At 41.7% G+C, this 27,066-nt stretch overlaps 1 protein-coding gene and 1 long non-coding RNA gene across 2 annotated transcripts in view; one reads left to right on the forward strand and one right to left on the reverse strand.

Moving 5' to 3' along the window:
• Positions 1–7,412: 7,412 nt before the first annotated feature.
• LOC116060474 lies at positions 7,413–11,742 on the forward strand. Its single transcript, XR_004107520.1, has 3 exons — positions 7,413–7,555; positions 11,304–11,306; positions 11,732–11,742. It is a non-coding gene; the product is annotated as an uncharacterized LOC116060474 (long non-coding RNA).
• si:dkey-28b4.8 (sarcoplasmic/endoplasmic reticulum calcium ATPase 2) overlaps positions 9,108–27,066 on the reverse strand; it is a 40,286-nt gene continuing 22,327 nt past the window's right edge. Inside the window, exons 11-24 of the mRNA XM_031314034.2 lie at positions 24,572–24,660; positions 24,277–24,379; positions 23,911–24,042; positions 19,297–19,422; positions 18,992–19,213; positions 18,743–18,854; positions 16,809–17,047; positions 16,481–16,701; positions 14,885–15,087; positions 14,672–14,757; positions 13,546–13,679; positions 12,351–12,468; positions 12,125–12,259; positions 9,108–9,411 (exon numbers count right to left, since the gene is read on the reverse strand). Of these exons, the coding sequence (XP_031169894.1) occupies positions 9,250–9,411; positions 12,125–12,259; positions 12,351–12,468; positions 13,546–13,679; positions 14,672–14,757; positions 14,885–15,087; positions 16,481–16,701; positions 16,809–17,047; positions 18,743–18,854; positions 18,992–19,213; positions 19,297–19,422; positions 23,911–24,042; positions 24,277–24,379; positions 24,572–24,660 (2,082 nt within the window). The 3' untranslated portion in view covers positions 9,108–9,249. The remainder of the gene's footprint in view (positions 9,412–12,124; positions 12,260–12,350; positions 12,469–13,545; positions 13,680–14,671; positions 14,758–14,884; positions 15,088–16,480; positions 16,702–16,808; positions 17,048–18,742; positions 18,855–18,991; positions 19,214–19,296; positions 19,423–23,910; positions 24,043–24,276; positions 24,380–24,571; positions 24,661–27,066) is intronic.

A 27,066-nucleotide genomic window follows, 5' to 3' on the forward strand; every position in this document is an offset into this window, starting at 1 on the left:
AAGTGAGCTGCAATATAATATGCATGCCAATGCCAAGGATGATGTACATTTCCAATAACTTAATATAATAAATTCAGCAATATAATTTTGCTTGGTCCAGGGTGAAAAATACTGACTTTTCCTTTTCAGTGTGACTATCCAAATTCGGTCACTGTGGATGCATTTCTTAGCAAAACTGAATTGTATAGTACCATACATGCTCCACAAGATGCCAGTAGCCAAATTTCAAAGGCCATATGGGAACGTTGCAAGTCAAAGTTTTCCACAACACAAATGTTTCATGAAACTGTAGAGGGATTTTAATTGAAAACAGATACAGAAAGTGCTGAGTTTGAATTTACCACATAATGCAGTAACTGTAACAGGGCAAACAGGGGCAGATTAAAACAACGCTTCATACTAAAATATGACCAATTATGCTTAAAGCCCTGCCTCTAAAAACTTTGGCTTCTTGCTCCAATTAACTGTGACTGAATCAAGTAGATTTTAAAACAAATGCTGAGCAAATGTTTGTAATAATCATCAAAGTAAGAGGAAAAATGAGGCATTTACCTGCCATTGTCTGGAATGTGCTCACCAAAGCCATCCCTAATGCGTTCTAAAACAGTCTGGTGGTCCCAGTTCTGAAATTCAAAGGCACTGAGGATGTGTCCATGTTTGTGTAACCATGAGTTTGGACCTTGTTTGCACACTACTCCCCGTGATTGATTAGGGAGTAGTATTACGTCCTTGTTGAAATGGTCATGCTGCTGTGTCCTGACTCTGAAATAAGAATGTAACAATCAGACCGCATGAAAACAGCCAGTACAATATAAGTCATACTGCTATAGGAAATACAATACAAAATACTAAAACACCCCCTATCAATATTATATAAATAATGGGTAGTGGTTATCAATATCAGTTATATTTAACCCATTAATATTCATATTTAGGTCAAATATATTCATTTTAACCAATTTTATCACTTCAAGCCCTGAACACTCTTATTTACGTGATTTCTCTCTGAGCCATATATCTACCATGAAAAACCACACATCTGCCCTTCCCTTTAACACAGATTCATTCGCTATTATAGGCTGTGGACAGCCTATCTGGGCCCCCTGCAAGACATACGCAAAGTTTGCATTAGATCTGAGACTCTTAGGACCCGCGGAAACTCTGTATTAGGGTGGTAGTGAGGGCTCAATCCCCCGCATGTTTGTAGTGGAGGCACAAACAGCTGACGCCGCCTTCACACTGGCATTGAAATCAGTTCCGTAATACGCAATACGCCCCCAGCGGACATGGTACTACACCGTTGAAAAGCTTCGGAAGTGACTCACAAAAATGGCGGAGAGACTAGAACGAGTGATAAGTGTCTGAATGTACGATTCTCTCTGACCTCTCTTATACAGATAGAAATAGAGAGGCTGCTGCGTGGAGAAAAGTTGCCCAGGACGTTGACATGTCACGTCGGTTAAATGTGATACAGCGGTATAATGTCAATAGTTCGATGTCTGTTGCTAGCTAACTAATTAGCATTAGCAGGTGTGTTTATCAGTACCATAGCAACGCTGGAATTGTCGGATAGGAACCGTCCATAGCCTTTCGCAAGAGTTAAATTTTTTGAACGCATCCGGATGACCAACTGACATGATTTTTTTCGCACCGCACTCGTTCGGACCCAGTTCGGACCCATTCACGTGCATTCTGCGAATCTCCATAGGAGATAAATGACTTCCGGTCGTTTTGAAGCCGTATCGGAGCTGATTTCAACTGCCAGTGTGAAGGCGGCATAACTGTTTAGCTCACTACCGTGCCTTGTTGCATTGCGTTACGTTACATTGGATTAAACAATAATTTAGAAAAAAAAAACTATTTATAATTACCTTTTCCTCCTCGTGGCTGATGTCCAAGAGCTGAAGCGTTGCGTTTGATAACGCGGCGCACACTCTCCGGACTGGAGCTGCAGTTGGCAGTGTCATGCTGCTGTGCTGTCCGGAGGGGAAAAGCGACGCTATGTGACTGTCCAGTGTGTCGCGGCTTGAAGTTGCAATGGTCGGTTGCTGCCCGACTGAACCTAACCCTAAACACACCTGCTAATGCTAATTAGTTAGCTAGCAATAGACATCGAACTATTGACGTTATACTGCTATATCACATCTATGTCAACGTCCTGGGCAACTTTTCTCCACGCAGCAGCCTTTCTATTTCTATCTGTATAAGAGAGGTCATAGAGAATCGTACATTCAGACACTTATCAGTCGTTCTAGTCTCTCTGCCATTTTTGTAAGTCGCTTCCGAAGCTTTTCCACGGTGTAGTACCATGTCCACTGGGGGCGTATTGTGTATTACGGAACTGTTTTCAAGGCGTGAAGGCGCCGTTAGGCTGGACAGTCCGGCTGCAGGTGCAGCCTGACACTCATTTGTCCTCCTTTTGAGAAAATAACAAAAAGGTCCGCCTTTTGACACATTACCTTGTTAGTTTAATACTTATTGGCTAAAAATGTGTGTCAAAAAAGCTGTGTCAAAATAAGTAATTTCATTGGTTACATTTTCGTGTTGTGACCTATCAACACATGGCTAATTTTAATATTCAAATGAGCCATGTGTTGATTCGCCACAACACGTGCTTACCACAGTTGCTACCACCAGGCTGTCAATCAAGCTCTCAGCGACAGAGAAGGTAACGTTAACTAACGTCGGTTGTTGGACTGAAATTCTGAAAATGCTCATACTTATATGTATAGGCAAAGCCTATACATCTGAAACAGAAGGTGCTGTATTTTTTTTACCCTTTATCTATCCATAAAACATTAAGAACAATTTCTGTATGATGTTTATTAGACCTATGCAATCTGAATTGGAAGGGCACGTTGTCATGAGCTGTATCTTGTATATTTATTATTAGCTATGTGGTATGTGTATGCACCTTTATGTAATCTGGTGGAAAAGATAAGATATTCCTTTATTTGTCCCACAATGGGAAAATTCCAATGTTACAGCAGCAAAGTGGATAGAGAAAAAAACAGTATAAAAACAGTAAGAGTAGGAAAATAATAAATAAAAAATAAAAACACTATGTATAAGAGAAAAACAGTAAGAATCCACAAACAACAGATAACACAAATAGAAGCAGCAGCAGCAGCAGTTGCACATGGGCAATAGATTGCACAGTGAATATGGAATGGTATTGCACAGTATTATTGCACATTGTTATTATATATAAATATTATTATATATAATATAATATATATTCATTAATTATTATTATTGATGCCGAGAATTTTAACATATTAAAATTTAAAACGGGATCATACCAAACAAATATCTGTTTGCGTGTCCCTGTGTATGCAAAGTGTCCTCCTTTTTGATGTGAAGGAAATGGCCACCCTAGTGTCCCGGTGGAAGCAGCATTAAAACATGAAATAAAACACAAAAACTCTCTCAAACAACATCGTTAGAGAGGTCAGGACTTCAGAGAGTTACAGTGAAAAAATAAGAATGAACAAAAAGAGAATAAAAGTTAAGAAGTTAAAAAAAGCAAACTCAAAGGCTGGAGTAACATAACAGGCAGCATGCAGCTTTCGCGCACTACTCATCATCTTAATGTATATATATAAGAGCGTTTCACTTTTATGTGTGAGAGCGTTTCAGTAGTGTGTGCGGCCAAATAATCTTCCAGTTGTTTATGTGAGAGTGTTTCAGTAGTGTATGTAAGAGCATTTCACATGTGTTTGTGAGAAGTAATTCTGAATAATGTCCCTGACGGCCCCTCAAATTTAGTGGCTTGACGGTTAACGGTGAAGTAGGGGATTTGATTTGCCGGGTTATTTTAGTGACTTAATTAACCCAACCCAGGGTGAGTCTGATGAAAACTGATATATCTGCCCGGTTCAACTCTAAGATTTTCTTGCATTGCACAGCGCTTTGAAGGAATAATCTCTGAGATTACGTTATGTTCTGCGAGCTCACAGCAATTTAATACAATAGCAGGAAAAGAGTCCCCCCCCCCCGCTGTTGTAAAGGGTTCTGCACGTGGCGTCTGCTGATGTGCAGGTTACCTTCCCCCAAAACACGCCCCCAAACACGGACACACATACTGTATATACAGATATGTCTCGCTTTATAAGATAAATAGCCTGCCTATAAGTGGCATCATGCTCGGTCTGCACTTGTTGTCTGGTTGTGCTTTGCATGTGTGGGATTCTGATACGTCCTTAAATTCGGGAATTGTCGTTTGTTTATTCAAAGTCAAAGACAGTCCAAAGTAGTGCAACTTTGACCATTTTTGTGGGTCTGAGGTGTATGCCACATTTTAGCTGCCAAAGCTCCGCTGCTCTCTGTCTCTGGTCCTCAGGGTGAGAGGGGGAGTGGCCAGCGGATAGAGCGGCAAAAGCCAATGTGTGCTTCTTTTACCGATATATATTTAACGATATCTTTTGCATTGCTAATCCAAACAACGTCAAACTTGGCACTGCACTTACTCGTGCCCGTAGCAAGACACGTCAAGTTGAAATCCATCGGACTAACGGTTCAAGAGATATGCACATAACACACAGACACACAGACAGACAGACGTTCCTGCAATTTATAGATAGATGGCATACCTTACTGTAATCATACATTTCAACTGTGATTACAGTCAATTGCTTATACATAGTCTTTCTCAGAGCAACACTAAGCGGGTCCTATCATGGAGCTGTAACGTCGTCCCACCCTCTGAGAACTGATCTGGCCTGCGGTGCATGAACATGCTCCTGCATGATGCATGAACCAAACAGCAAACAGCTGTGCTGAGTCATCACATACAGCAGCAATTAGTTATTGAACACGATTATTGAGATCTAAGCTGGGAATCCTCTGACCACCGCTGATATTTTCAATTCCTGTAACGTCAAAATAGTCAAAGTTCTGACCATAGAGTATGGCTGTAACAGCAGCAGCAGACACGATGGAAGTAGAATGAACAAGAAAAAAAGTTACAAATAAATTCTACAAAATGGTGCTTCCTGGTTCAGCTTCAGTGAAATGTGTTATGGTGGTGAGGGAACAGAGGGGATGAGAGGGGAAGGAGGTATGAATAAAGAAAAGAGATAACAGTCTCTATGAAGTATAAGTTCTTCAATTCAACCTTTATTTTAAACAGGTGAGTCAGGAACAACTTTTGATTCATTGTGACAGTCTGGAACCTACATACCCTCCACTCATTTTTCTCTCATAGACATGGCTGTGAGCTAACATAAAATAATAACAATAATAATGTCATGGCATAATAAACCCTTGCAGAAAAATAAAATATGAATAAATAATGAAAATAGAAAGCAAATACTCAAAACTAAGTTCATTTTCATCTACATGTTTCTTCTGCCTTAATGTTATCAAAACCAAAATATTATATTGCAACAAATATACTCCTTAGTCATTCTTGCAATTTCAAGCTATCATGTGAGAAACTGAGCAAAATCAAAAAAGAGGCAGGACTGGCAAAGAAGCAACATATTTCTATTGGTTTGGATAATTACTGTAACAAGTAGCAGTAGTGACTAAAACACAATTTCAAATAAAAGAAAAACTAAAAACTGCCTGTTTTCACAACAGGTTAGCTGTTCTAACACCTCCAAAACACTTTAATGCTTTATGTTTTTTAATGATATCATAAAGATCCTAAAAGCTATTTTTGGGCCACTTCTAGAAAAAGAAATAAATCAGACATTTTGAGAATAAAGGCGCAATATTTTGAGAAAAGAAACTATCATACTGTTGTGAGAATAAAGTCTAGATTTTGAATAAAGTAGCACTTTTATGAGATGAGGTCATACTAGTACAAGAATAAAGTCAGAGTCTTATGAGAAATAGACATTCTATTATGAGTAGTCATAATTTTTGAAATATTACAAGAATAAAGTCACACTTTTCCACTTTTGCTCTGCTAGTAAGTGAGCTCAGTCTAATAAACATCTGTCGTCTGTCCAGGGGAAACAGCTGTATAGCGCTTAGAGGAAAGTATAAATAGTAGTTGTACGTTTTGTGACTTTACCTGATAAAGATATGGCAATTTTTCTCATAAAAGTGTGACTTCATATAAAATCATTGTGACTTTTTTCTCATAAAATTATGACTTTACTTTTGGAACATGATGACTTTATTCTCTGAATCTCAGATTTAGTTTCCTAACAGGGGCCCTAATACTAATCACTGTGGCCAAATTTGATGCACGACAAAAGTTATTGTAACTACATAATAAAAAAAAATAAAAAATCCCCTCAATGGCAAACAGAGTGAGATGTCACAATGGCATCAGTGGAGAAATGGCAGACAGGTCACTGATTTGACAAAGAACACATTTAAATGAAATACTGACTCACTGACATCAGGAATCTATGTATTACAAATTGAAATCCTGCATCTGAAATCATTCCAACACAGAGGCAGACTCACAGGTGTAAGCAACTAAACAAAGTCTGTATATTCAGCCCTAACATAAAGAACCATATTACTCCATTTAGCTGACATACATGTAGCAGTACTGTACCTGGAAGTTCACAACAACCTCTACTGTGTTTAAACATGAATAGAACATTTCTCCGGTTGTGGAGGCTTAAAGTCAGCTTCAGTCAGTCTGTGAAGCCTCAGGGAATCAAGTCAAGTTAGCGTTAAGACTTTCTCAGCTTTTCAGTGTCAGTAACAATCAACAGAAAATACAAAGGATCCTGAACTGTAGATCTAGCAGAATGACTGGACTTAAGATGCTATGATGAACTGTACTCCATGTGATCCCTTTTACAAGCTGTAGACACCCAGCTTTACTGTACACCCGTCCCACTTCAAGCCCAGACTCTGCAGGAAGTGATGTGTTTCTGCACAATCCAATAGTCCCAATATGGATTTGGGCTGAAATGTGTTACAAATATGTGACGTGCGCTGACATGCATCCTGTTAATGGTCTGCTAACAGTCTTCCTTCACAGGTTAAATGCTTGTATTAGTCTCATGTACAGTATCTACACGCAAGTTCTAACAATAACGCAACTGAATATTTTTGCATTGCAGCATGAAGACGGGTTGTACATCTAGTCATCTGGCCTCATTACTTGTTACTGACCACAGATTATTACTGCTGAATTACAGTGTGTGTGTGTGTGTGTGTGTGTGTGTGTGTGTGTGTGTGTGTGTGTGTGTGTGTGTTTGTTTAATTCAAGACCACTCAGCAATTTTTTTCTAATCATCACATTTTCCACTGGACATTTTCTTCTAAAAGGTGCTATATGTAGCATGTTATCACCAATAAATCATCAACATGCTGTTAGAATGACTAAAGAGATGACACCTCTGCAGCAGTGGTTACCAACCTGGAGGTCGGGACCACAGAGGGATTATTAACAAGAAACATCAAAAAGTAACTAACATATTTCTGCTAAACAAATTATTTTTCGGACTTTCTGATCTTCGTCTTTTTATTTCGAAGGAGTGTTTGCTTTCAGCTCTTCCCCAGTTCAATGTTAGCCTTGTTATAACAGAGGTTTTCACCGAGTGGAGATCTATGCATCGCTAAATTAAAACAGAGATTAGTTGTTACTAAATATTTACAGCCACTAGCTGACTGAGCTAATATTGGACCCGTTTAGACTGAAAAGTAATAGAGGTAATGGGATATAGACAAAACAATGTTTAATTATTGAAAACTGAAAAAAAAGACTCACAAAAGCATACAATATATCTCACATTACAAAACGTCATGCCAATAATCTCACACAGAATATGGTTGGTTAGGTTAGCTTAAGCAGATATTACCCTCCCACTCTAAAGTACATGAATACTGCTAACCCTGAACACGCCTATTTCTCACTCTATTCATATAGAATGTAAATGGTTGAGTAGTCATGTGACCGCTTGTGCTGCTACAATAACTTCCTGTTGATTGTATTTGGTTGGACAGCTCTACAGTTGTTTCCGAGCGACAGGTTTACATATTATTAAAGTCTTTACTACCTAAGACATTTCTAAAGTTTTGTTGGTGCATTCTAATTTAGTTAAAGGACAATTCTGGCGGAAAATGAACCTAGGGCTTAATAACATATGTTTACCGTGTCGAGCGTTCTTCAGCTAGCTTTAGCGCGAACCGGTTATTAGCTAGCAACGCTTGTATTTGGGGCACTTGGAAACTATTTCTATACCACTAACAAGGCTCAAAATATCACCACACTTCAACGGTAGCATAATGAGGGTCCCTACATGTTAACCGAAGCATTGAGAACTTTCTAAGTGTACAGACAGTTTATTAAAAAGATAGTTTAGAAAGACAGTAGCTCCCAAGACGGCGGCCGCCTGTATACGAGAACACTACTGTCTTTCTAAACTATCTTTTTAATAAACTGTCTGTACACTTACAAAGTTCTCAATGCTTCGGTTAACATTTAGGGACCCTCATTATGCTACCGTTGAAGTTTGGTGATATTTTGAGCCTTGTTAGTGGTGTAGAAATAGTGATTTGTTTTTACTTTTCAAGTGCCCCGAATACTAGCGTTGTAAGCTAATCACCGGTTTGTGCTAAAGCTAGCTGAAGCTAGATACACATTGGATTAGCATGAAAACATATCCCAGAGAATGCTCGACACGGTAAACATATGTTATTAACTCCTAGGTACATTGTCCTTTAATGACTAGTATTTTAATTTGAATGACTAGACGCTAGTATTTACTGAGAACTGTACACACAAAGTGTGTGAAGGTTTTCTGAATGGAGCAACCCGAGGGAAACAATCTGAGGGAAACTCACCTGGGAACCATTGATGATCTACATCATGTCCCCCATCTGAATGCCTACCAACACAAAAACAGATTACAGCATGCTAACGTGCTAGTATTTATCATGTAACCTTTAGTATTTTAGAATGAGGTGAGCATGCTATGTTAGCATTAAAGTACAGCTTTAGAGATATCATGTCAGAGACATATTTCACTCCAAGTGCTGCACAGACAAACTGAACTCATACAACTACAGGCTAAGTAAGCTATGGGATTTAAATGAAATGCTGCACATAGCACCTTTTAGTATTAAGGACGAGATGCTCTTTCTTTGATGTTGTTTTCTGATTGTCTGTTGGTTTAATATTTCACTCTTTATCCCTTACATTCTCGTATCTCACCTCGCCTCACCCGTACACACCCAATCTTCGTTTTGTTCCAACAGTCCTTCTTTAGATTCTCTCTTTTTTCTTCCCCCCACAGTGCACCCCCCAACCCCCCCAATTCTCTCTGTTTCCCATCACTCCCAGAAGATGTTGGTGATGTCAGAGTCCAGGCTGAAGATCCAGATCAGCAGAGGCGCAGAGATCAGGACAAAGGACCAGGACACGCCCTTCAGTGATTGACTGACCAATCCCCTGCTAGCCCCCGTCCTCTGCTGCTCCTCTTCCTCTTCCAGTGTCTTTTTGAGAGATTGATTGTAACAAAGGAAAGGGTTAGACACAGACCACTACCCTGCTGCACATTAAGGTGAGACACTGCAGGGGAATAGGGAAAATATTTGAACTAACAGATAACAACCATGAAACCTCCCAAGTTGATTACTTACATTAAGACATTGAGGTTTTTGTATTACAAGTTTTCAGGAAATGTTATGTTTAAATATAAAAATGAGGCATTCATTTGTCAGATATTTACTAATTTGCATACATTTCCAGCACAGAAGTGTGAACATTGGATAAAGCCAGGTTCGGAATTCTTGTTTAATTTTGTTTACATAGTACACTATAGTCAAAGGTTTTTACAGAGGGAATTTTGTAGGGCTGTCCTCGACTAAAGAAATTCTTAGTCGACTAACACTTATATGATTTTGTCGATTAATCGATTAGTTGATGTAATCGACAGAGCTGTGCTCTTTGAGAGGTGGTTAAGACTAGAAAAGCACAATATAAATGTAGTTAATTAACCATCTGTAAAACTGACTTTCTCCACAATTAATCCTGCAAAAGCACCACTTTAAATCTTGTGTTTACCAGAAATGTGCTCATAAGTTTCTTGGAAATGAGTAATTAAGCATGAATAAGCATAAAAAATGACTCATCAACTAAAGAAATCTTAGTCGACTAAGACCAAAACGACCGATTAGTCGACTAATCGACTAATAGGCGTCAGCCCTAGAATTTTGGATATCTCTTTTTATCACTCCATATGATAGAAAATACTGTCAACAGCCATTACAAAATCCATGTTTTTAGGTATAAAATGTTGTATAAATCAGGTTTGGAATGATATATGAACAACGCCCTGTGTAGACAGCTTCAGAATATAGATAGGAATGAAAGTGGAACGTTTGGTGTATGTAAGTGCTACTGAAGTGGGGATTTCTGGCTCAGAGTCTGAGAAAAACTTTTTGAGGAAACATTTTAATTAAAAGATATGTATCAGATATGTTGTATCATAGGTTTTCTGTCAGTCTACTTTTTATATATGCAAATGAGACATTATCTAATGCTAACTTTTTGTGAATTTAGGAGAAATCTACAGACACAATTAGACAAAGTGTAGCAAAATAAATGTTTTCTTTCCACTAGTTTGAAAGAAGACATGTTATGGAAGCAAATAGCCCAACAACTCAAAATTAGAAAATTACGTTTTTGCCTGCATTTTCTCCCCTTAAAGGGCAACTATTATATAGCATTTTCAGGATAATACTTGTATTTTGTGGTTGTACTAGAACATGTTTACATGCTTTAATGTTAAAAAAACACTTTATTTTTCTCAAACTGCCCATGGCTGCTGCACCTGTATTCACCCTCTGTATGAGACGCTCTGTAGGAGTGCCTGTCTCTTTAAGCCCCCCTCCCGACAAAGCCCAGTCTGCTCTGATTGGCCAGAGGGTTTCCTGGAATTGCCCTTTCAGATTACGCCCCTGTTTCAAGTTACGCCCCTTTCTAGCTGTGATTGGCTACTTGTGGCAATGAATGGATGCTATGCGTTGCCATGATACATCATTTCCAAGGGGGTAAGCGAGCATCCGGAAAGCGTACCTCCTCTGGGGAGACTCTGAGGCTAACAAGCCATCACCTCCCGTTAGCATCCCATTGACTGCCATTCATTTTGACGTCACTTTGACAGAGAATAACTTTACATCTGAAGAGTTTAAAGACTCTATTTGTCCATTGTTTATTTCTAAAAGAAACACGACAATGTATAAAAGGCTCCATTACCTTGTACCTCACGTTATGGCTCCGTAGCAGACGTTTTTATAAAAATAGGCTAACGATTGGGTCATAACCACGAGACTTACTGTCTCATAGTAGAGGAATTACCGTATAGTACAGGAGAAGCTCTCAGGCAGTTTGGACTTCCATTAGCTGTTTAAGTTTAATTACTAATGTTAACTATCATTTTAGTGATCAATAATTAGCCTGTGTCTATGTTATCTCCTTACATATACCTACGCTCTCCGTCTCTGCTAGATTGGGAATGATTGAGATTTCTCTTGGCACAGCTACCAGAAGACTTCCAACTTTCAGACAGGTTGCTCACGTCACATCTACGTCTTCAAGCTCAGTTGGAGGCTGCTCAGTAACGCTCAGCCATCACCGGGAAAGAGACTTCACTGGTCTCCATCTCAGTCTATGGTGTTGCTGTGTCCTTTCTTTTACTGTCTATGATAATTTCAGCTAAATTAGCTAACTATTTCAGCCTGATAATTTCACTAAATTAGCCTGCTGCTAATTCCACCAGGCTTTCATGAAACACTGGTTATATAAAATGAGCTGAACAAAGTTATCACTTACCTGTCAATAGGAATGTGCATTCATATGCTGTGACAAGAGTGTAATGATTATTGAGTTGTTCAATTTTACTGATTGAACATTAGCGTCCGACTATTTAGCAAGCATGCTAACTCCACCTTGCTTTTATGCTACACTGGTGATAGAAATAAGGCGAACAGCCGCAGTGCTGTGTCTAACGTTAGGCCTCCCTCTCTTTGTACTGATTTTGTGTGTTCTTGTGTTTAAGTGCATTTTAAGATGACATCTTTTACTTCATTATTTGAAGTTTTGGTCACGTTTAACATGAAAATCCGACACTATAACATTGGAGAAATGACAGAAAATATGGAAAAGTATAAGATGTCCACTTTCACAGAAAAACTGTCTCCTGACCTGCATCTGGCTTCCTGGCTCAATGTAGTTGCGGGCCAGGAACTTGAGAGCCTCGTCCATGAAGATGACAGGAAGTGACATCTTCAGCACCACCACCCACTGAGGCCACGACAGAGGGCGTATCTGGAAAATCACCTGAAGACACAGACAGAGGGCATGGAGGATTTTTAAGCCCTGGATAGATATGGAGCGTCAGCGAACAGATATATGACACATGCATGCTTACCGGCAGTGGGTCGACATATAGAATGAGGAAGTGTAGAGCCATGGACAGACAGATGGCCCCCACCAGCCAGGGGTTTGACCAGGGAGGCATTTTCAGCAGGGACTGGTTCTCTGAAAGACTGGACAGCACAGTTTTACTGTTAACACTTTCTCTCTGCCACAGCTTCATCTTTATTCTGGATCTACAGCCTTGAAAAACCAAACCATTACAGACAATAGCCGCGTTTTCGACCACAGAAACTTCCCCCTTCTGAGGAACTGGTTGTGTTTCGACCAGGGTCTAAATTTTGTTCTGGAGGCATTATTTGTCCCCCCAAAAAGTCACTGTTTGGAGGGTAGTACTAAGGACAGAAGCCTTTGGGGTGGGGTTTGCAGGAATGACCATCACTGATTGGTCAAACACATACTGCTTCAACTCACCGACAGCTTCATTTAATCCAACAAGGAAGTACTCTCATATCGATTACACATTAAAAGAGCATTACAAGTATGTTATGGAAGTTATGGTTTTGGCTTCCCAACTCATTTTGAAAGAGAGAGAGAGCGATCAAGCCGCGAGCCACCGCCGCACTGAACTGCAGGTTGCAGAGATGTGTCTGGGCGGGCGAGAGAGAGAGCACAGCGGTGCTTAGAATGTTTGAATGAGAGAAATAAACCTTTATTTTCTAATGGTTTCTCAGCTGTTACGATCATAAGCACAGTGAGACAAAATCTATGTTGTTGGGTATACAGGACAGCAGTGTGTTTACTAGTTTATGTCCAAATTAAGCTTCATGGACTATTAGTAGTATTTGTTGACCCCACTAGATGGCCTCATTGTTTAAAGAAAAAGACAATTCCTTGTCTTTTCAACACTTTGTTGAACAGAGAGATCCATCTTTTGGGTTCAGAAGACAAAGAATATGCTTCACAAAGCTTCATTTGGACCACCAGAAGCCTCTCATCCAGTCATGTTGCTTATATGTCAGCGGACTAATTTGCCTTTTCTTCACAGGTTTTTTAGACCACAGTGGAAACACAGACAACAATGGGCTGAGCAACCTTCAAGTTACTTCAAAATAGTTCTGGAGACCCGTAAGACCCCAGAACCTTTGGTCGAAATGCGGCTACTGACATGGCGACACAGAGCGGTTTCACACAGGACAGCTCTGGACGATACGTGGTTTAGTGTGTATATGTGTTTGTTTCATTCTTACCTGTTCAAGGCGTTGCACATTTCTATGGTAACCAGGACAGACAGGGCCATAGTCATGGGGTAAGGAGACTCAAAGACTGAACACTGGACACCAGCAAACTCAGCGTGGCCTTCACTGCACTGCAGGTAGTGGGACTGTGGAGGAAACAAACGGGGAAATAACATCATTGACACCTTCCTGTACATCATTGACACCTTCTTGTTCAGTGATTATCCTGCAGGTGCACATCTCTTAAACTGAGTCTGACCCATACATCGACATGGCCAATATTATCAGTCAGTATTAGCTAATCACAGATCTATCACTATCAGCATAGATTCGTTTATTCAGTTGTTTTTTTTATGTTTACTTCATAAATATTCTTTTTCTGGCTAATTACTCAGGTATTGTAGCGACACTGGAATTAAAAATGTTTGGGACAGAGCGGCTTTAAACTAGGAAGTGGAGCGGGTCATAAAGCTCCTTTAAGTTTGACCTAGTCTGGGTTAAGGAAAGTACATTTCCAGGACAAAGCCTTACGTACCTCACCTTCCACTCTGTGTGTGTTGCCGTTCTCAAAATCCCTTCGCTACGGGACACAACAGCAAACTTCGAGCTAGCAAGTTAAAATAGCAAGCTTTGAAGAACATTTGGGTCATACAATAAGGCAGGCCTGCTTGGTTCTTTCAGTGAATGATTGTAAAGATCCAAATTGTAAAGAGGGGAAATTACGTTTAACCATGTATCAGCTAATTTAAATAGCTCACGTTACTGTATTGTGTCAACAGTTGACTACATTTAATATTGTGGGGCGTTTAAAATTGTTGGCATGATTTTTAAATTTCTTTTTCTATTAACCTATTCTACTTAAACACTTAAAATGATCAATAACAAACATAAGCTGTGAGTGTGTCAATAGGTTGCTTGATAGTTTGAAATGAACATGAAGCTAATCTCTTTTTTGCCTAATTTCTAATACTATTTTTAACAACATGTAATACCATGTTTATGGTCACATGAAGGTTTTAACTGCTCACCCATGTTGTGTTACTGCCAGTGTTTCCATTCTACTACAGTATTTAATGTAGACCAGAGCATGAGAAGCATGATAGAGGTGTAGTGATGGGGAGATACTGTGTGTGTTTACCAGTTGATAATAGGTAAGTTTGGGTCCGTCGTGGGCTGCCATAAACCACCAGGCAGCAGCTCCGACAGTAGCAGCTCCCACATAACCTGCAGAGAAGGCTGGTAAGTATTCTGTGTAGCAGCAGGACTAGTCTTGTCTAACAGGTGTACAGTATGTGGTAGTACTAGTGATCATGATTTGATGATGTCATTCTGTCCCAGGCTTATGACTCACATCCAATGATGAGGTAGCGACAGAACAGCCAGCTGGAGATCAGAGGCTCTTTGGAGGAGCGGGGAGGGCGGGACATGATGTCCAGGTCTGGAGGGTTGAAGCCCAGAGCTGTTGCTGGGAAACCATCGGTGACAAGGTTGACCCATAGCAGCTGGACTGGGATCAGTGCTTCAGGCATGCCCAGTGCGGCTGTCAGGAAAATACTGAGGAGGAAGGAAGGAAGAGAAGGTAACAGTGAAAGGACCATATTATCCATAAACTAAAGCCTTTTTTTCATCTGGTATCAAAATCACAAGTGGACACCTCTAAGTACAGGTGGGCATGCACCCAGAACGCATTGAGATCCGTGCACTCAGACCAAATTCAAACTTGGTCTGGGCCACAATCCCAACAGTGTGAAAGTGTCCTGAGCCTTATTAAAGACCGCCTACTCAACTGTGAGCGAAATACGTACTTATTGAAATTATTTCTCATGTCACCGAAATCACTAAACATTAAAGGACAATTCCGGCGCATAAGGAACCTAGGGGTTATTAACAGATGTGTACCCACTCTGTCGTTCTCTGCTACATGTTTTCATGCTAATCGAATGTGTTTTTAGCTTGAAAGAAGCTAGCGCGAAAAAATAATCTGCTGTACATGCAGATGAACGGCGCCAAGACATAGAGCCGCCCACCGGTAAAATCTCCACTGGATGACGCGCTTCAGAAAGGTTGCAACTTTCCCTCTTTAGCGTTTAGCTTAGCGCAGTGTCATTGCAACCATAAACATTACTGGCTTGGCCTCGTCATCCTCCCCAGCTCCCCTCTCCTGTCAAAAATCACATCCAGTTGCAAAAAACCAAGACTCGGGGCTTCAAAGAAGCAGGCCACATGCCAATAGGTGACTTCACTGATGCTACGTCCTCTATTTTTACAATCTACAGGAGTAAACGCACATAGTTGTCCACTTGTGATCGGATCACTTAGATCGGATTTTAATACCAGGTGGAAACAGGCCCTGAATGTCTCTGTCAATCTTAAAGTTAGTACACCACTTTCTCTGCAGACTGATCTCATTAAGTGGCGTATGTATGACACGCCAATTCATATGCCATTTTGGCGTGTTATCAAGACGCACAATCGCTTTTTAGCATGTTTATCAACGCCGTTTGGCCTCCATTGACTTACATTACCTTGCGATTGCGTGTCAATTTACGCCGTAGTGAGTAGTATGAAAGGCCGAAAATCTGCGTAGGGAGGTTGGTTGGGGTGGTGGATGGGTAAAACACAGGACTTTCACCCAGGAGACGTGTCACGTTTCCTAAACCCAACCGTCCCGTTCTTCTTTTCCTAAACCCAACCATTGTCCCGTGTCCCGTTATTGTTTTCCTAAATCCAACTGTCCTATGTTCTTTTCCTAAACCCAACCCATCCACTGTACACACGGATAGCTCCAAATGCAACGTCCCGTTCTTCAGCGTAGACATACACGCGGATAGCTCAAAATGCGTACAGATAACACGCCACTTGGCTTAAGAAAGTGGCGTGTATGTTTACGCAAAGTCATGATATCACGTTGTTCTCTTCATTTACTGATATCAGCTCTTTTACTAACCAGACCACCTCTCCTATGTTGGACGATATCAGGTATCTGATGAACTGTTTCATGTTGTTGTAAATGGCTCTGCCCTCCTCCACTGCAGCCACAATGGTGGAGAAGTTGTCATCAGCCAGGATCATCTCAGAGGCTGACTTGGCCACCGCTGTGCCGCTGCCCATAGCAATGCCGATCTCCGCCTTCTTTAATGCAGGCGCGTCGTTAACCCCGTCACCTGTCTGAAACCATGAGAGAGAGAGGGAGGGGTATTCAGTCATATCACAGGAGCAGCGGTGCTATTATAATGGTTATTGACACTACTTCAAGTACGAGACTGTTCTCTCACCATGGCAGTGATGTCATCGAGGCTCTGCAGGTACTCCACTATACGACTCTTGTGTGTCGGTTCTACCCGGGCAAAGCACCGGCACGTCCTGCAGGCCTCGCGCTGCAGGTGAGGGGGCAGCTCATCAAACTCCCGCCCTGTCAGGCCCCCGATGGCCCCTGTGCTCTCTTGCTCCTCTTCCTGCTCCGTGATGATGCCCACCCTCCGACAGATAGACAGGGCTGTCCCTTTGTTGTCACCTGGAGAGAAAAAAGAAAGAGTGATTCATTGTTCAGTTAATGCTTGTATTGGTTAGCCACATAGATACTGCATTGGCCGCTGCTGTTCATTTGAGCGATACGTTGATGCGGTCGCCATTTTGGGACGGACATGTCGTGCCACCTTATGCATGTATGTCTATTGAGGCAGGAGTTTTATCCACAATTAAAATAATCATTTCTCGCTGAATTTCCAACCGATTTTTAAGTAGTTTGCTTTGCTAAAGATGCTGGACGTGTTTTTATGATAGAGGATTCTTGGTTAAATAAAAAATGCAGGTTTTCATACCAAAATACCTTATCTTGTGTAGACGTGTAGATTTTGCTGCTTTGCACTTAACTGATGAAATAGGGTTGCTTCTCCCTATGTCTTTTAAATTTTCTATTATGAAACAGCCAGTAATATAAAGGCTTTTTAAATAATTTTGAAGAAGAGTGCCTTGGATTTTCCTTCTTTTCTACACAAAATTAAGATATTGTCTGGTTAATACACTTAGCATTTTGGTAGAGGGGGCTGTGTCTGTTTTCTTATAGCCTGGTACAACAGAAGTACATTATCAGGATAAAGCCTGACTTCAGGCTTTTCCCTCAACACTGCTCTCTGTATATTGCCGTTCTCAAAATCCATTCGCTACGGGAAACAACACCAACAACCTTCGAGTTTTGAAGATAATTTGGATCGTGTAACAAGGCAGGCCTGCTGGGTTTTTTCGGGGAATGACTGTAAAGATTTACAAAGGATATTTTTACGGCATTTACTATCTATCTAATCTTGGTACGTGCTAGCATGTTTGCACGCGCTGGGCAGGATAAATACACGGACGAAAAAACTGCTGCTGGGCAGTTTTCTGTTGTATACCGCTTACCAGAAACATTCGTTGTGAAGAAGCAACCTGCCAATGTTCCGGGACTAATTGGATGGATTTGCTATGGACGAAGTACACATTGCGATAAACTTAATGTTTAACCATGTATCCAGCTTATTTAGATAGCTCACGTTACTGTATTGTCTGTGAACAGCTAACTTCAGATAATATTGTATGTGGTGTTTTGTGCAAATGTTCCACCAAAACAAGTTCCTTCCTCCTTCCTAAGGCTATTTTGAAGAGCCGGAGCTTAGCGACGCCCAAGACGACTGTGATTAGTTTAAAGGTCCCATGGCATGAAAATGTCACTTTATGAGGTTTTTTAACATTAATATGCGTTCCCCCAGCCTGCCTATGGTCCCCCAGTGGCTAGAAATGGTGATAGGTGTAAACCGAACCCTGGGTATCCTGCTCTGCCTTTGAGAAAATGAAAGCTCAGATGGGCCAATCAGGAATCTTCCCTTTATGACGTCATAAGGGGAAAGGTTACCTCCCCTTTCTCTGCTTTGCCCGCCCAGAGAATTTGGCCCATCCATGAGAAAGAGAGAGACATCATGGCTTGAAAACAAGCAAAGCATGGCAGTTGATCAAGACCAATGTCACATAACACAAGCCTGCAAGTGTAAATAATACAAAATAATTGCAATTTAAATCAACAACATTATGCAAATCTCATCGTCTCTATCGTTGTAATTATCTGGTATATTTCTGAGATTAAACTGTACAGTATCTGTGTGGTTCAGCATATGTGTATTAAAGGTGTGCACTCATATAGTATACATTTAGACGTGTGCGTGGTTGTGCGTGTTACCTGTGATCATGATGACTCTTATGCCAGCCTGCCGACACATTCGGACTGCACTGAGCACTTCTTTCCTGGGGGGGTCCAACATGCCCACACAGCCCACAAAGGTCAGGTCCGACTGGGGAGGGAGAAAGAGGAAAACTTCCAATTCCCATTTAACAGACAGAGCAAGATTTGACAATGCAAGTATTCTATATCTTAATTTCATACTTGTGAAAAATGATATGGATACAGTTTCAGTGTTATCATCATCACCTCATAGTCAGCGAACTTAGCGGAGTTCTCTAGGTTGAGGCCATGGATGTCAGGGGGCGTGTCCCTGGTTGCCATGGCGAGGCAACGCAGCATGTCTCGGCCCGATCCCCATTCCCGAACAGTGGACAGGAGCTGCTCTCGGACCGCCGGGCTCAAAGGCACACGAGAAGAACCGCTGACCCGGATATAATTACAACGCTCCAACACGCTCTCTGGAGCTCCCTGAGGAGAGAAGGGGGAAACGATTAGACACCGGAGGGAAGAGGAATGACCAAATGTATTACAGTGAGTAGTGTGGAACACACCTTGACAAACATCTTGGCTCCAGAGGCAGACCTGGTGAGTTTACTGGATGAACAGAAGACAGACATGGACTTCCTGTCTCTGGAAAACTCCAGGGTCAGCTCCTTCCTCATCAGCTGCTTAATCACCTGAAAATACACAATACACTCAGATTCAGCGGGCTCCAGAATTTGAGAGTGTGTGTGTGCGCAGAGAGTGAGTGAGAGAGAGAGAGAGAGAGAGAGAGAGAGAGAGAGAGAGGGGGGGGGGGAAGAAAAGGTGGAAGGCAACGCAAATAAAGAGTGTTTTTGTTCAACTACATTTTACTGGTCTTTTTCGTCAACGATATTGCACCACTCTTCAGCAGAGGTGTTCATTTCCAAGCAGGCTTAGTGGCTTGATGGTTGAATAGATTTAATTGCGGGTGTATTTTGCCGACGGTAATGTTCTTGGAAGCACACTTCATTAACGGACCCAGGGTGAGTCTGATGAAAACTGCTGTCTTTGCCTGGTCATCTCCGAGATAGTCTTGCATTTACAGCTCACAGTAACTTAACACGATATAATGTCTGGCTTTCGTTTGATATTTAGTGTCGGCAAAATGGCTTTTTATTGAGTTTCCTCTTAGCGAAATGCTCTAAGTGAATTTAAGCTGGGCTTTTATTGTGAAGGGTAGACACGGAAGAGCCAGCATTATGGCAGCACCTTTTTTTTTTATTCAACACGATGTTCCTGTCAGCTATGCGCTCGTGCTCCAGGAAAGTGAAGAAAAGTTTACTTTGTATATTCAGCAATCATGTAAACATGTCAAAGCCCCCCCCCCCCCCACGCTGCTGCAGAGCGTGTCAACAGCCTGCTGCGTGCTGCGCCTGCAGGTTTTGGGATTTTTTTACGTCAAATTTTCCCTCAACCTTTATTGTTCAGCCGTTTAGTTACTTGAATTTCCCCTCAATATCAATAAAGTATCTATCTAGTTTTATTCACAGTTTTTTAATATCCAATATCCAATGCTGTCCAAATTGCTCCAGATGCTCCAAAATCCAAACCCCAAGTTCATTGGGTACCCAGGAAACCAAGTCTGAAGTAGACTGATGAACGGTTCATGAGATATTTCAAAGACAGACGCACATACATACACCTACACATACAGAGGCTTATTAGATAGATGAACGTCCGTTATATTCAAGCCATTGCCAAATGAGTTGCTACAAAGCTAATTAAGACTATCAGCTCCACACAACTCTCTCTGGATGTCTCAGTATGACTATGGTCAGAAGATTGTGTCGTCAGGCAACTTTCGCACGCAGAAACTCGAGTGAAGATAATGACCTCTTCTGAAGAGTCCATCATGTTTTTTTAATCCTCCGTGTCCTCCTTGGCTACTAGTAACTGTGTGGAGGAGGGGGGGTGGTGTGCGATCACGGAAGGCTTGTATTATGTGGACGCGGTGACAGTGTTGTTGTCATTACTTAGAATTCCTCATGGGGGAGACAGAAACTACACACTATAGCTTTAACTATTTTGATAATCGGCTAATCCGTTTGAGTCATTTTTTATGAAAAAAAAAAAGTTAAAACTTCTCTGATTCCAGCTTGTTAAATGGGAATATTTTCTTCACTCTGTGACAGTAAAATGAATATCTTTGAGTTGTGGACAACACGAGATATTTGAGGACGTCATCTTGGGCTTTGGGAAACACTGATCAACACTTTTTTTTTTACTATTTTCTGAAAATAAAAAAACGCAGCAGCCTGCTGCAAGAAAGATTAAACTTTTGGACAAACACGCCCGGAAGTCACCCTGCCATGGCCAATCATGGATCGGACTTGTCAGTCTTTTTTGAGGCAGTGTGAAAGTCCTGTACAGTAAACAGGAAACATCACTGCCTCTATCGCTGCCACAAGATCGCTTTAAAACATTATGAGGCTAAAAAACTAATTTCAAGCACTGAACTGTCCAGGAGTTTGTGTAACAGCTGTTTCCTGCAACAACAAAGCACAGTCTCCTTTCTTTATCTTTTCTCCGTGAAATGAGGCTCTTTTGCAGCGGCACCGCGGCGTTTCCTGGTGCTTAGCGCTGCCCATGACGATTGTGATTGGTTTAAAGAAATGCCAATAAACCAGAGCATGTTTTTCTCCCATCCCAGAATGCTGTGTGGACTAGCCAGACCCTCCTCCGCAGCGCTGTGGAGGAAGGTCTGGCAAAGCGAGACCACCAATGTTGTGAAGTCTCTTCACTGGCTTCCTGTCAAATTTATGATTTAATTCAAAATTCTCACTTTCACATACACAGATCATTGCACAGTCAGGTAGCTGCATATGTGGCTGAGCTACTGCAACCATATTTGTCAGCAGCTCACTAAAGTCTACTATGTTAAATCTTCTCACTGTTCCATGCGCCCTAAGCCATTTTTTCCCAATCTTTGGTTCGCCTGGTCTCCTTGTGGAAAAATGCTTTTATAACCTCAACCCTGTTATGCACAATCAAGTTAAAGAGATCATTTTTCTATCAGGATATGTATGCTGCAGGGATGTCACATTAATGTATACATTGTTATATGACTATAAAGACAAAAGAAAAGACTAAACGGAAATAGAATCTCACAGAAATGTATTGAAATCACACAGAGAAAATAAACTCTGTAACTAACACAAATATAAAACTATTTAGGGTTTTTCCCAGAAAGGTCCATGTCTGTCTGCTATCAGACATCTGAGGCAAAATCACACTCATTTCAACCTCCAGGGGTCCTCCTGTCCTCTGTTTTCGTCTTCCAATAGACATATACTGAATATAAGTCCAGCCCGCTAGGCTTGTCTATTGGCTGACCAAACGCCCTCTCAGCTGACAAAATGGCATGTTATTGGTCGATACAGCCATCAGTCAGCATCCATCTTGCCTTCTGCCTGCAGCTAGCAGAGAATTATTTTATTTCAAGACAAAAATATGACTAAATAGCCATTAAATAGCCATTCAGTTGTGGATCTATCGCTCTGAAATAAGTCTTGCAGTCTTGGCCAGATTCTGGAGGCTTCTGGAAGGACTACAAAGACACCGTAGGTGATGTAAAGCTGCAGCTGTTAGCTACAAAGCTAAAAACACGGCAAGTGCTGGGTTCAAAGGTCGTGGAGCAAATTGAAGATTACATGAGTTGATTTTTGGATTCCTAATTATTTATTTATTTAGCAAAGACACTGTAATTCCATGACAGATTAAAAAGCTTCTGGATGGCCTACAACTGTTGAGGACCTCGTTGAAACGGAGCATATATCTGCTTCTAAACAACAACAACAAGGAAGTCTCTACACTGTACTGATCTGGAGATATTAAATATGACATAAAACACGTAGTTTCGGTGACGCCGTAGACTTGTGTTAAGACCTGTAGCGTTTAAGAATGTTAAAACAATGCTGATCTTTGATGTCAATGTACTTTTATGTTTTAATGTATTCACAAAAACGCTGCAGCTGGGTTAGGCAGAAGAATTGTATCAATACTATTAGACCCAATCAATATCCTTCTCTTTCATACTGATTCCTAAGCTTCTACAAGTTAATTAAATCTTCTCTGGACTCTGTCTGTCTGCTCTCCAAAAGGTAGGTAGGTTCTTTTGTCACACGGCAGGAAGAAACCTTTTGTGTATCTGTCTTGGAGCCGACCCCTGCTGGTGTGCCGACTAGATTAGAATAAAGAATGTTTATTACTGTAGCTTGATAATAATTTACATCCCCATGATAAGACTTTCATCTATGGCCCAGAGTAACCTCAAACACACAAGGATTTAGAAGTGCGCCCTCCTCATTTGGGCGACAAAGAAAACCAATGGGAATGTGCCCGGGGGCATGGACATGCCACCGCGCCAACGAAGGACCAATGGAAAGTTGTCCTAAGCCACGTGGGGAAAAGGAACTGCCCACATCTCCAGGAGAATGTAGCGAGTAGCGCAGGGACTGAAAGGTGTGGATCCGTTAGGAGAGACAGCCATTCAGCCCGCTGCAGCGTAAAGCTTGTTTTTGTCATGCTATTTTGTTATTAAATCTTTTTGTTAAATCTTCATTGGACCAAGCCTCTCCTTTCTCAAAATCTGAAAACGCAACAGACCCGTGGTGATCGATTTTCTGAGTCACTAGCTCCGAGGCTGTGGAATGCTCTGCCTCCTCCGTTATGGTCTGCTGTGTTTGTGGACTCTTTTAAAAATAAGTTTAAGACCTACCTTTTTAAACAGGCTTTTGGTTGACCAGTCAGCACTTTTTTTCTATGTATTTTTTTTTGAAATTTCAATTGTGTATTGTGTTTTTAATGTATCATCTTGTATGTTTTATGTAAAACACTTTGTGATTTTTACCTGTGATAAGCGCTCTATAAATATATTTTACTTACTTACATTTTTAATTGTAATACATAAAGTCTAATTGTGCTACATCGGGCCATTAAAGTGACACTCCACCACCGCACAACCTTGCGGCAAATGGTCGGGTCGCTTTCTTTGGTCTGAACGCGCCCTAATGGTCTCTTACGTAGCGAGACATAATAGAGAAAAGAAAGCATGGAAAAGGTTGCAGCATAATGGATCCCCCCCCCCCACACACACACACACACACACACACACACACACACACACACACACACACACTTACGGAGCAGCACGCTGTAGCTCTGTCAACAGGGCTCAATCCTCTCAGGTCAGTGTCGAACACATTCATTTTCTCCACCAGACAGCAAAGGGCAGTCTCTGTTGCCTCCCCAACCTTCTCAAACACACCTTTTGCCTGGAGCACACGCACACACGCACACACACACACACACACACACACACACACACACACACACACACACACACACACACACACACACAGGAAGGAACACAGGTTAAAGTATGTATGCTGTTGACGATATTAGTAGTAACACATGTTTAGAATCAGATTCCAGTGGTAAATGTTCCAGCACCATATATGGTAATCTGTGATGGTCTGAGCGGTCGCTGCAGTCATGTCTTACTGTACCTCATTGTAGTCCAGTGATGAGTCATTGCACAGGGCACAGATGGAGGCCATCTCCACCAGGCCTTCATACTGACTGGACTTCACCACTGAGCCATCCTTATAACTATAAAGACAGAAGGACAGGCCATGACACAGGAAACAATAATAATAAATAATAAAGAAATGGAGAGGGAAAAGTGAGGAAAATGTATACAAATTGTAAGAAAAAGGAAGAAGATATACATTGTGGGCTCTCATAATACATATCCATCCACAATCCAAAGACTTTCAGGGGTTAAGGGTTAAAGACACTCACACTTCCCCTTCAGGGGCGTAAGTAGATCCAGTCACTGTGAAGTCACTCAGGCTGCAGCTCTCCCCTGACACACTGTCTGCTACAAACATCTAAACACACACACACCCATGCGCACACACATGGACAGATATTGCAGTAGTTGATTAGTTATTAGTTACAATAAAATTAGAAGATCACATTTGAGGTTAGTTCCACATTCCAACAGGCCATTCCACCTCATGAGTCTCAGGTTTTTATACCAGCAGTTACTAAATTTAGGGCACCTTCCTGGTGATTAACATGGACATTCTAAAATGTATGTGGCAAAGTCCTGTACCTGATTGTGCCGCACCAATGCTAGAAAGATGAAACTGCCGCACACGGTCTAAAGGCCCTGACACTCCAACCCGATTATCGGCCGTCGCACAGTCTGGCGAGGTCGGTGTTCTGTGCCGTCGTCAGTCAGAGGAGCCGTCGCCCTTCATTTGGGCCGATTTGACATGTTGAATCTGGCAGTCGGACTCAATGGCCAATCTGACTGGTGGAGTGCTAACCCGGAAATGACGAGTGGGATGAGCGTGATGAACGCCTCTCAAAATCTGACAAAAATCTTTTAAACTGACCTTTGTCGATCTGAAATGAAGACAACTCAACTTCAGCAACTGCGTGGCCCATTTCTCGCTTAAAATGTTTTCAGCAACACGTAAAATATGAGATCGTATTCCGAACGAGCTGCCATTATGCTCGGCTGAAAAATCCGGGAGCAGCTAGACCCACGTGACGCGTTCATCCAATCAGCTGCCGGTTTGACACAAGTCATTTTTTGGAAGTCCAAGTCAAGTCTCAAGTCTTTGAGGGGCAAGTTCAAGTCAAGTCTCAAGTCTTTTGCCACGAGTCCAAGTCAAGTATCAAGTCTCTGGGTCTACTTAACACATCCCTCTAGCCCTCTGACCTGGTGAAATATTAACCTAAGTCTGTCACATCATATGGATACAACTATAAAGATACTATTTGCCTGTTCCCAGCATTACACAACACTTTGCGATAGTTAGCTTGCTACCTGTGGTGAAATATGCTAAATGTAACGTCTCTTTCTCTCAAAAAAATTAATGTTGAAGTGGAAATCAAGAGAAAAGTGGCAGCGCCACACCAGTTACTGAACAACATGCATCTCAGTGTCAGTCCAAATTACGCACAATAAGCAGTTTGAACTCACTGATGTAATGCCATTTAATTATTTTCTAAGTGTTAGTACGTTCAGTGAAACTGAGTCCAGCGTGAGGGAGACCCGACTCAGAGGAGGAGAGGTTAGTGAGGCCAGCGACTCCACGGCAGGTGACAGTGCGCACGGATCTGCTGAGCCACGCATGGATGAAATAATGGAATAGTAAATAGGGCTACAGTAACAGAAATATGTGCAGAATTAAGACAGTCAAGACGGCCCAGTGTTTGGTGGACCGGGTACACCTTGTTCACTTAACAGCCTACAAATCATCCACGGGATCAATTACGCATCACATGAGTTTACCCCCCCCCCGACACAGCGTTTGTTCCTGAGGAGATGGATCCATGCGTCCCGCCTCCTGTGGGCCATGAATGTCTGAGCCTCAGCAACTACTAACTATAAAGATACAATCTGCCTGTTCCTAGCATTAGCACAACACTTAGCGATGGTTAGCTTGTTACCTGTGACGATATATGCTAAATGTAACGTCTCTTTCACATTAGTGTGTGAGTGACTGACCTATCTGGGTGCGTTTTGAGATGCCTGATGAGGTCCGACCTTGTTGATCCGGCATCATGTATCTTGGTGACACACACCTTGCATGTAGCTGTTAGCTTACTGCCACTGTTTACTAAGTTATTGAAAGCTAAACTAATGACAAAAGGCACAACTCCGGGAGGACTTGGTGTCGCCATCTTCAATGCAGTTTTTGATATGTGAGTGTGCGCACATAAGGCATAAATAATAAGTCTTTTGGGTTGAGTCGCAAGTCAAGTCTGAAGTCAGTTTGTGCGACTTAAGTGCGACTCGAGTCCGAGTCTCAGACTCGAGTCCCCATCTCTGGTGACAATACAGATTAGCGCCGCCTGCTGTTATGGAGACGTATTACGTCTCGCGCACGCGCAGAACGTACGCTCAAGTCGGCGTCACTTCGGTGTGTTCCGAGGCACTTTTTTGACCAACTTGGGGAGACTGATCAGTCCGACTGCCTTTTCTGCCGACGGTCGGCCATCGGGTTGGTGTGTCAGAGCCTTAACTTGCAAAGATACATTTCATAGCCTAGGTGATTGGTGCAGACCCAAATTCACCTCCTACAAAAGATGGCTTCTCAGTATCTATTGTAATACCATTTGCCTGATGAAGGTCTAGTACCGAAATGTTGCCAGCTATTAAATCTTTGCAAATGTGCGGAACAGTGTGCAGGAGTTTTTTTGCAATTGCTGGCACTCTGCCATTACAGTACATCTATTTCTTGATAGAATGTTAGTAAACTTAACCCTTTGTTAATTTA

This window comes from Sander lucioperca, chromosome 4 (assembly GCF_008315115.2).
Source record: "Sander lucioperca isolate FBNREF2018 chromosome 4, SLUC_FBN_1.2, whole genome shotgun sequence".
Lineage (NCBI taxonomy): Eukaryota > Metazoa > Chordata > Actinopteri > Perciformes > Percidae > Sander > Sander lucioperca.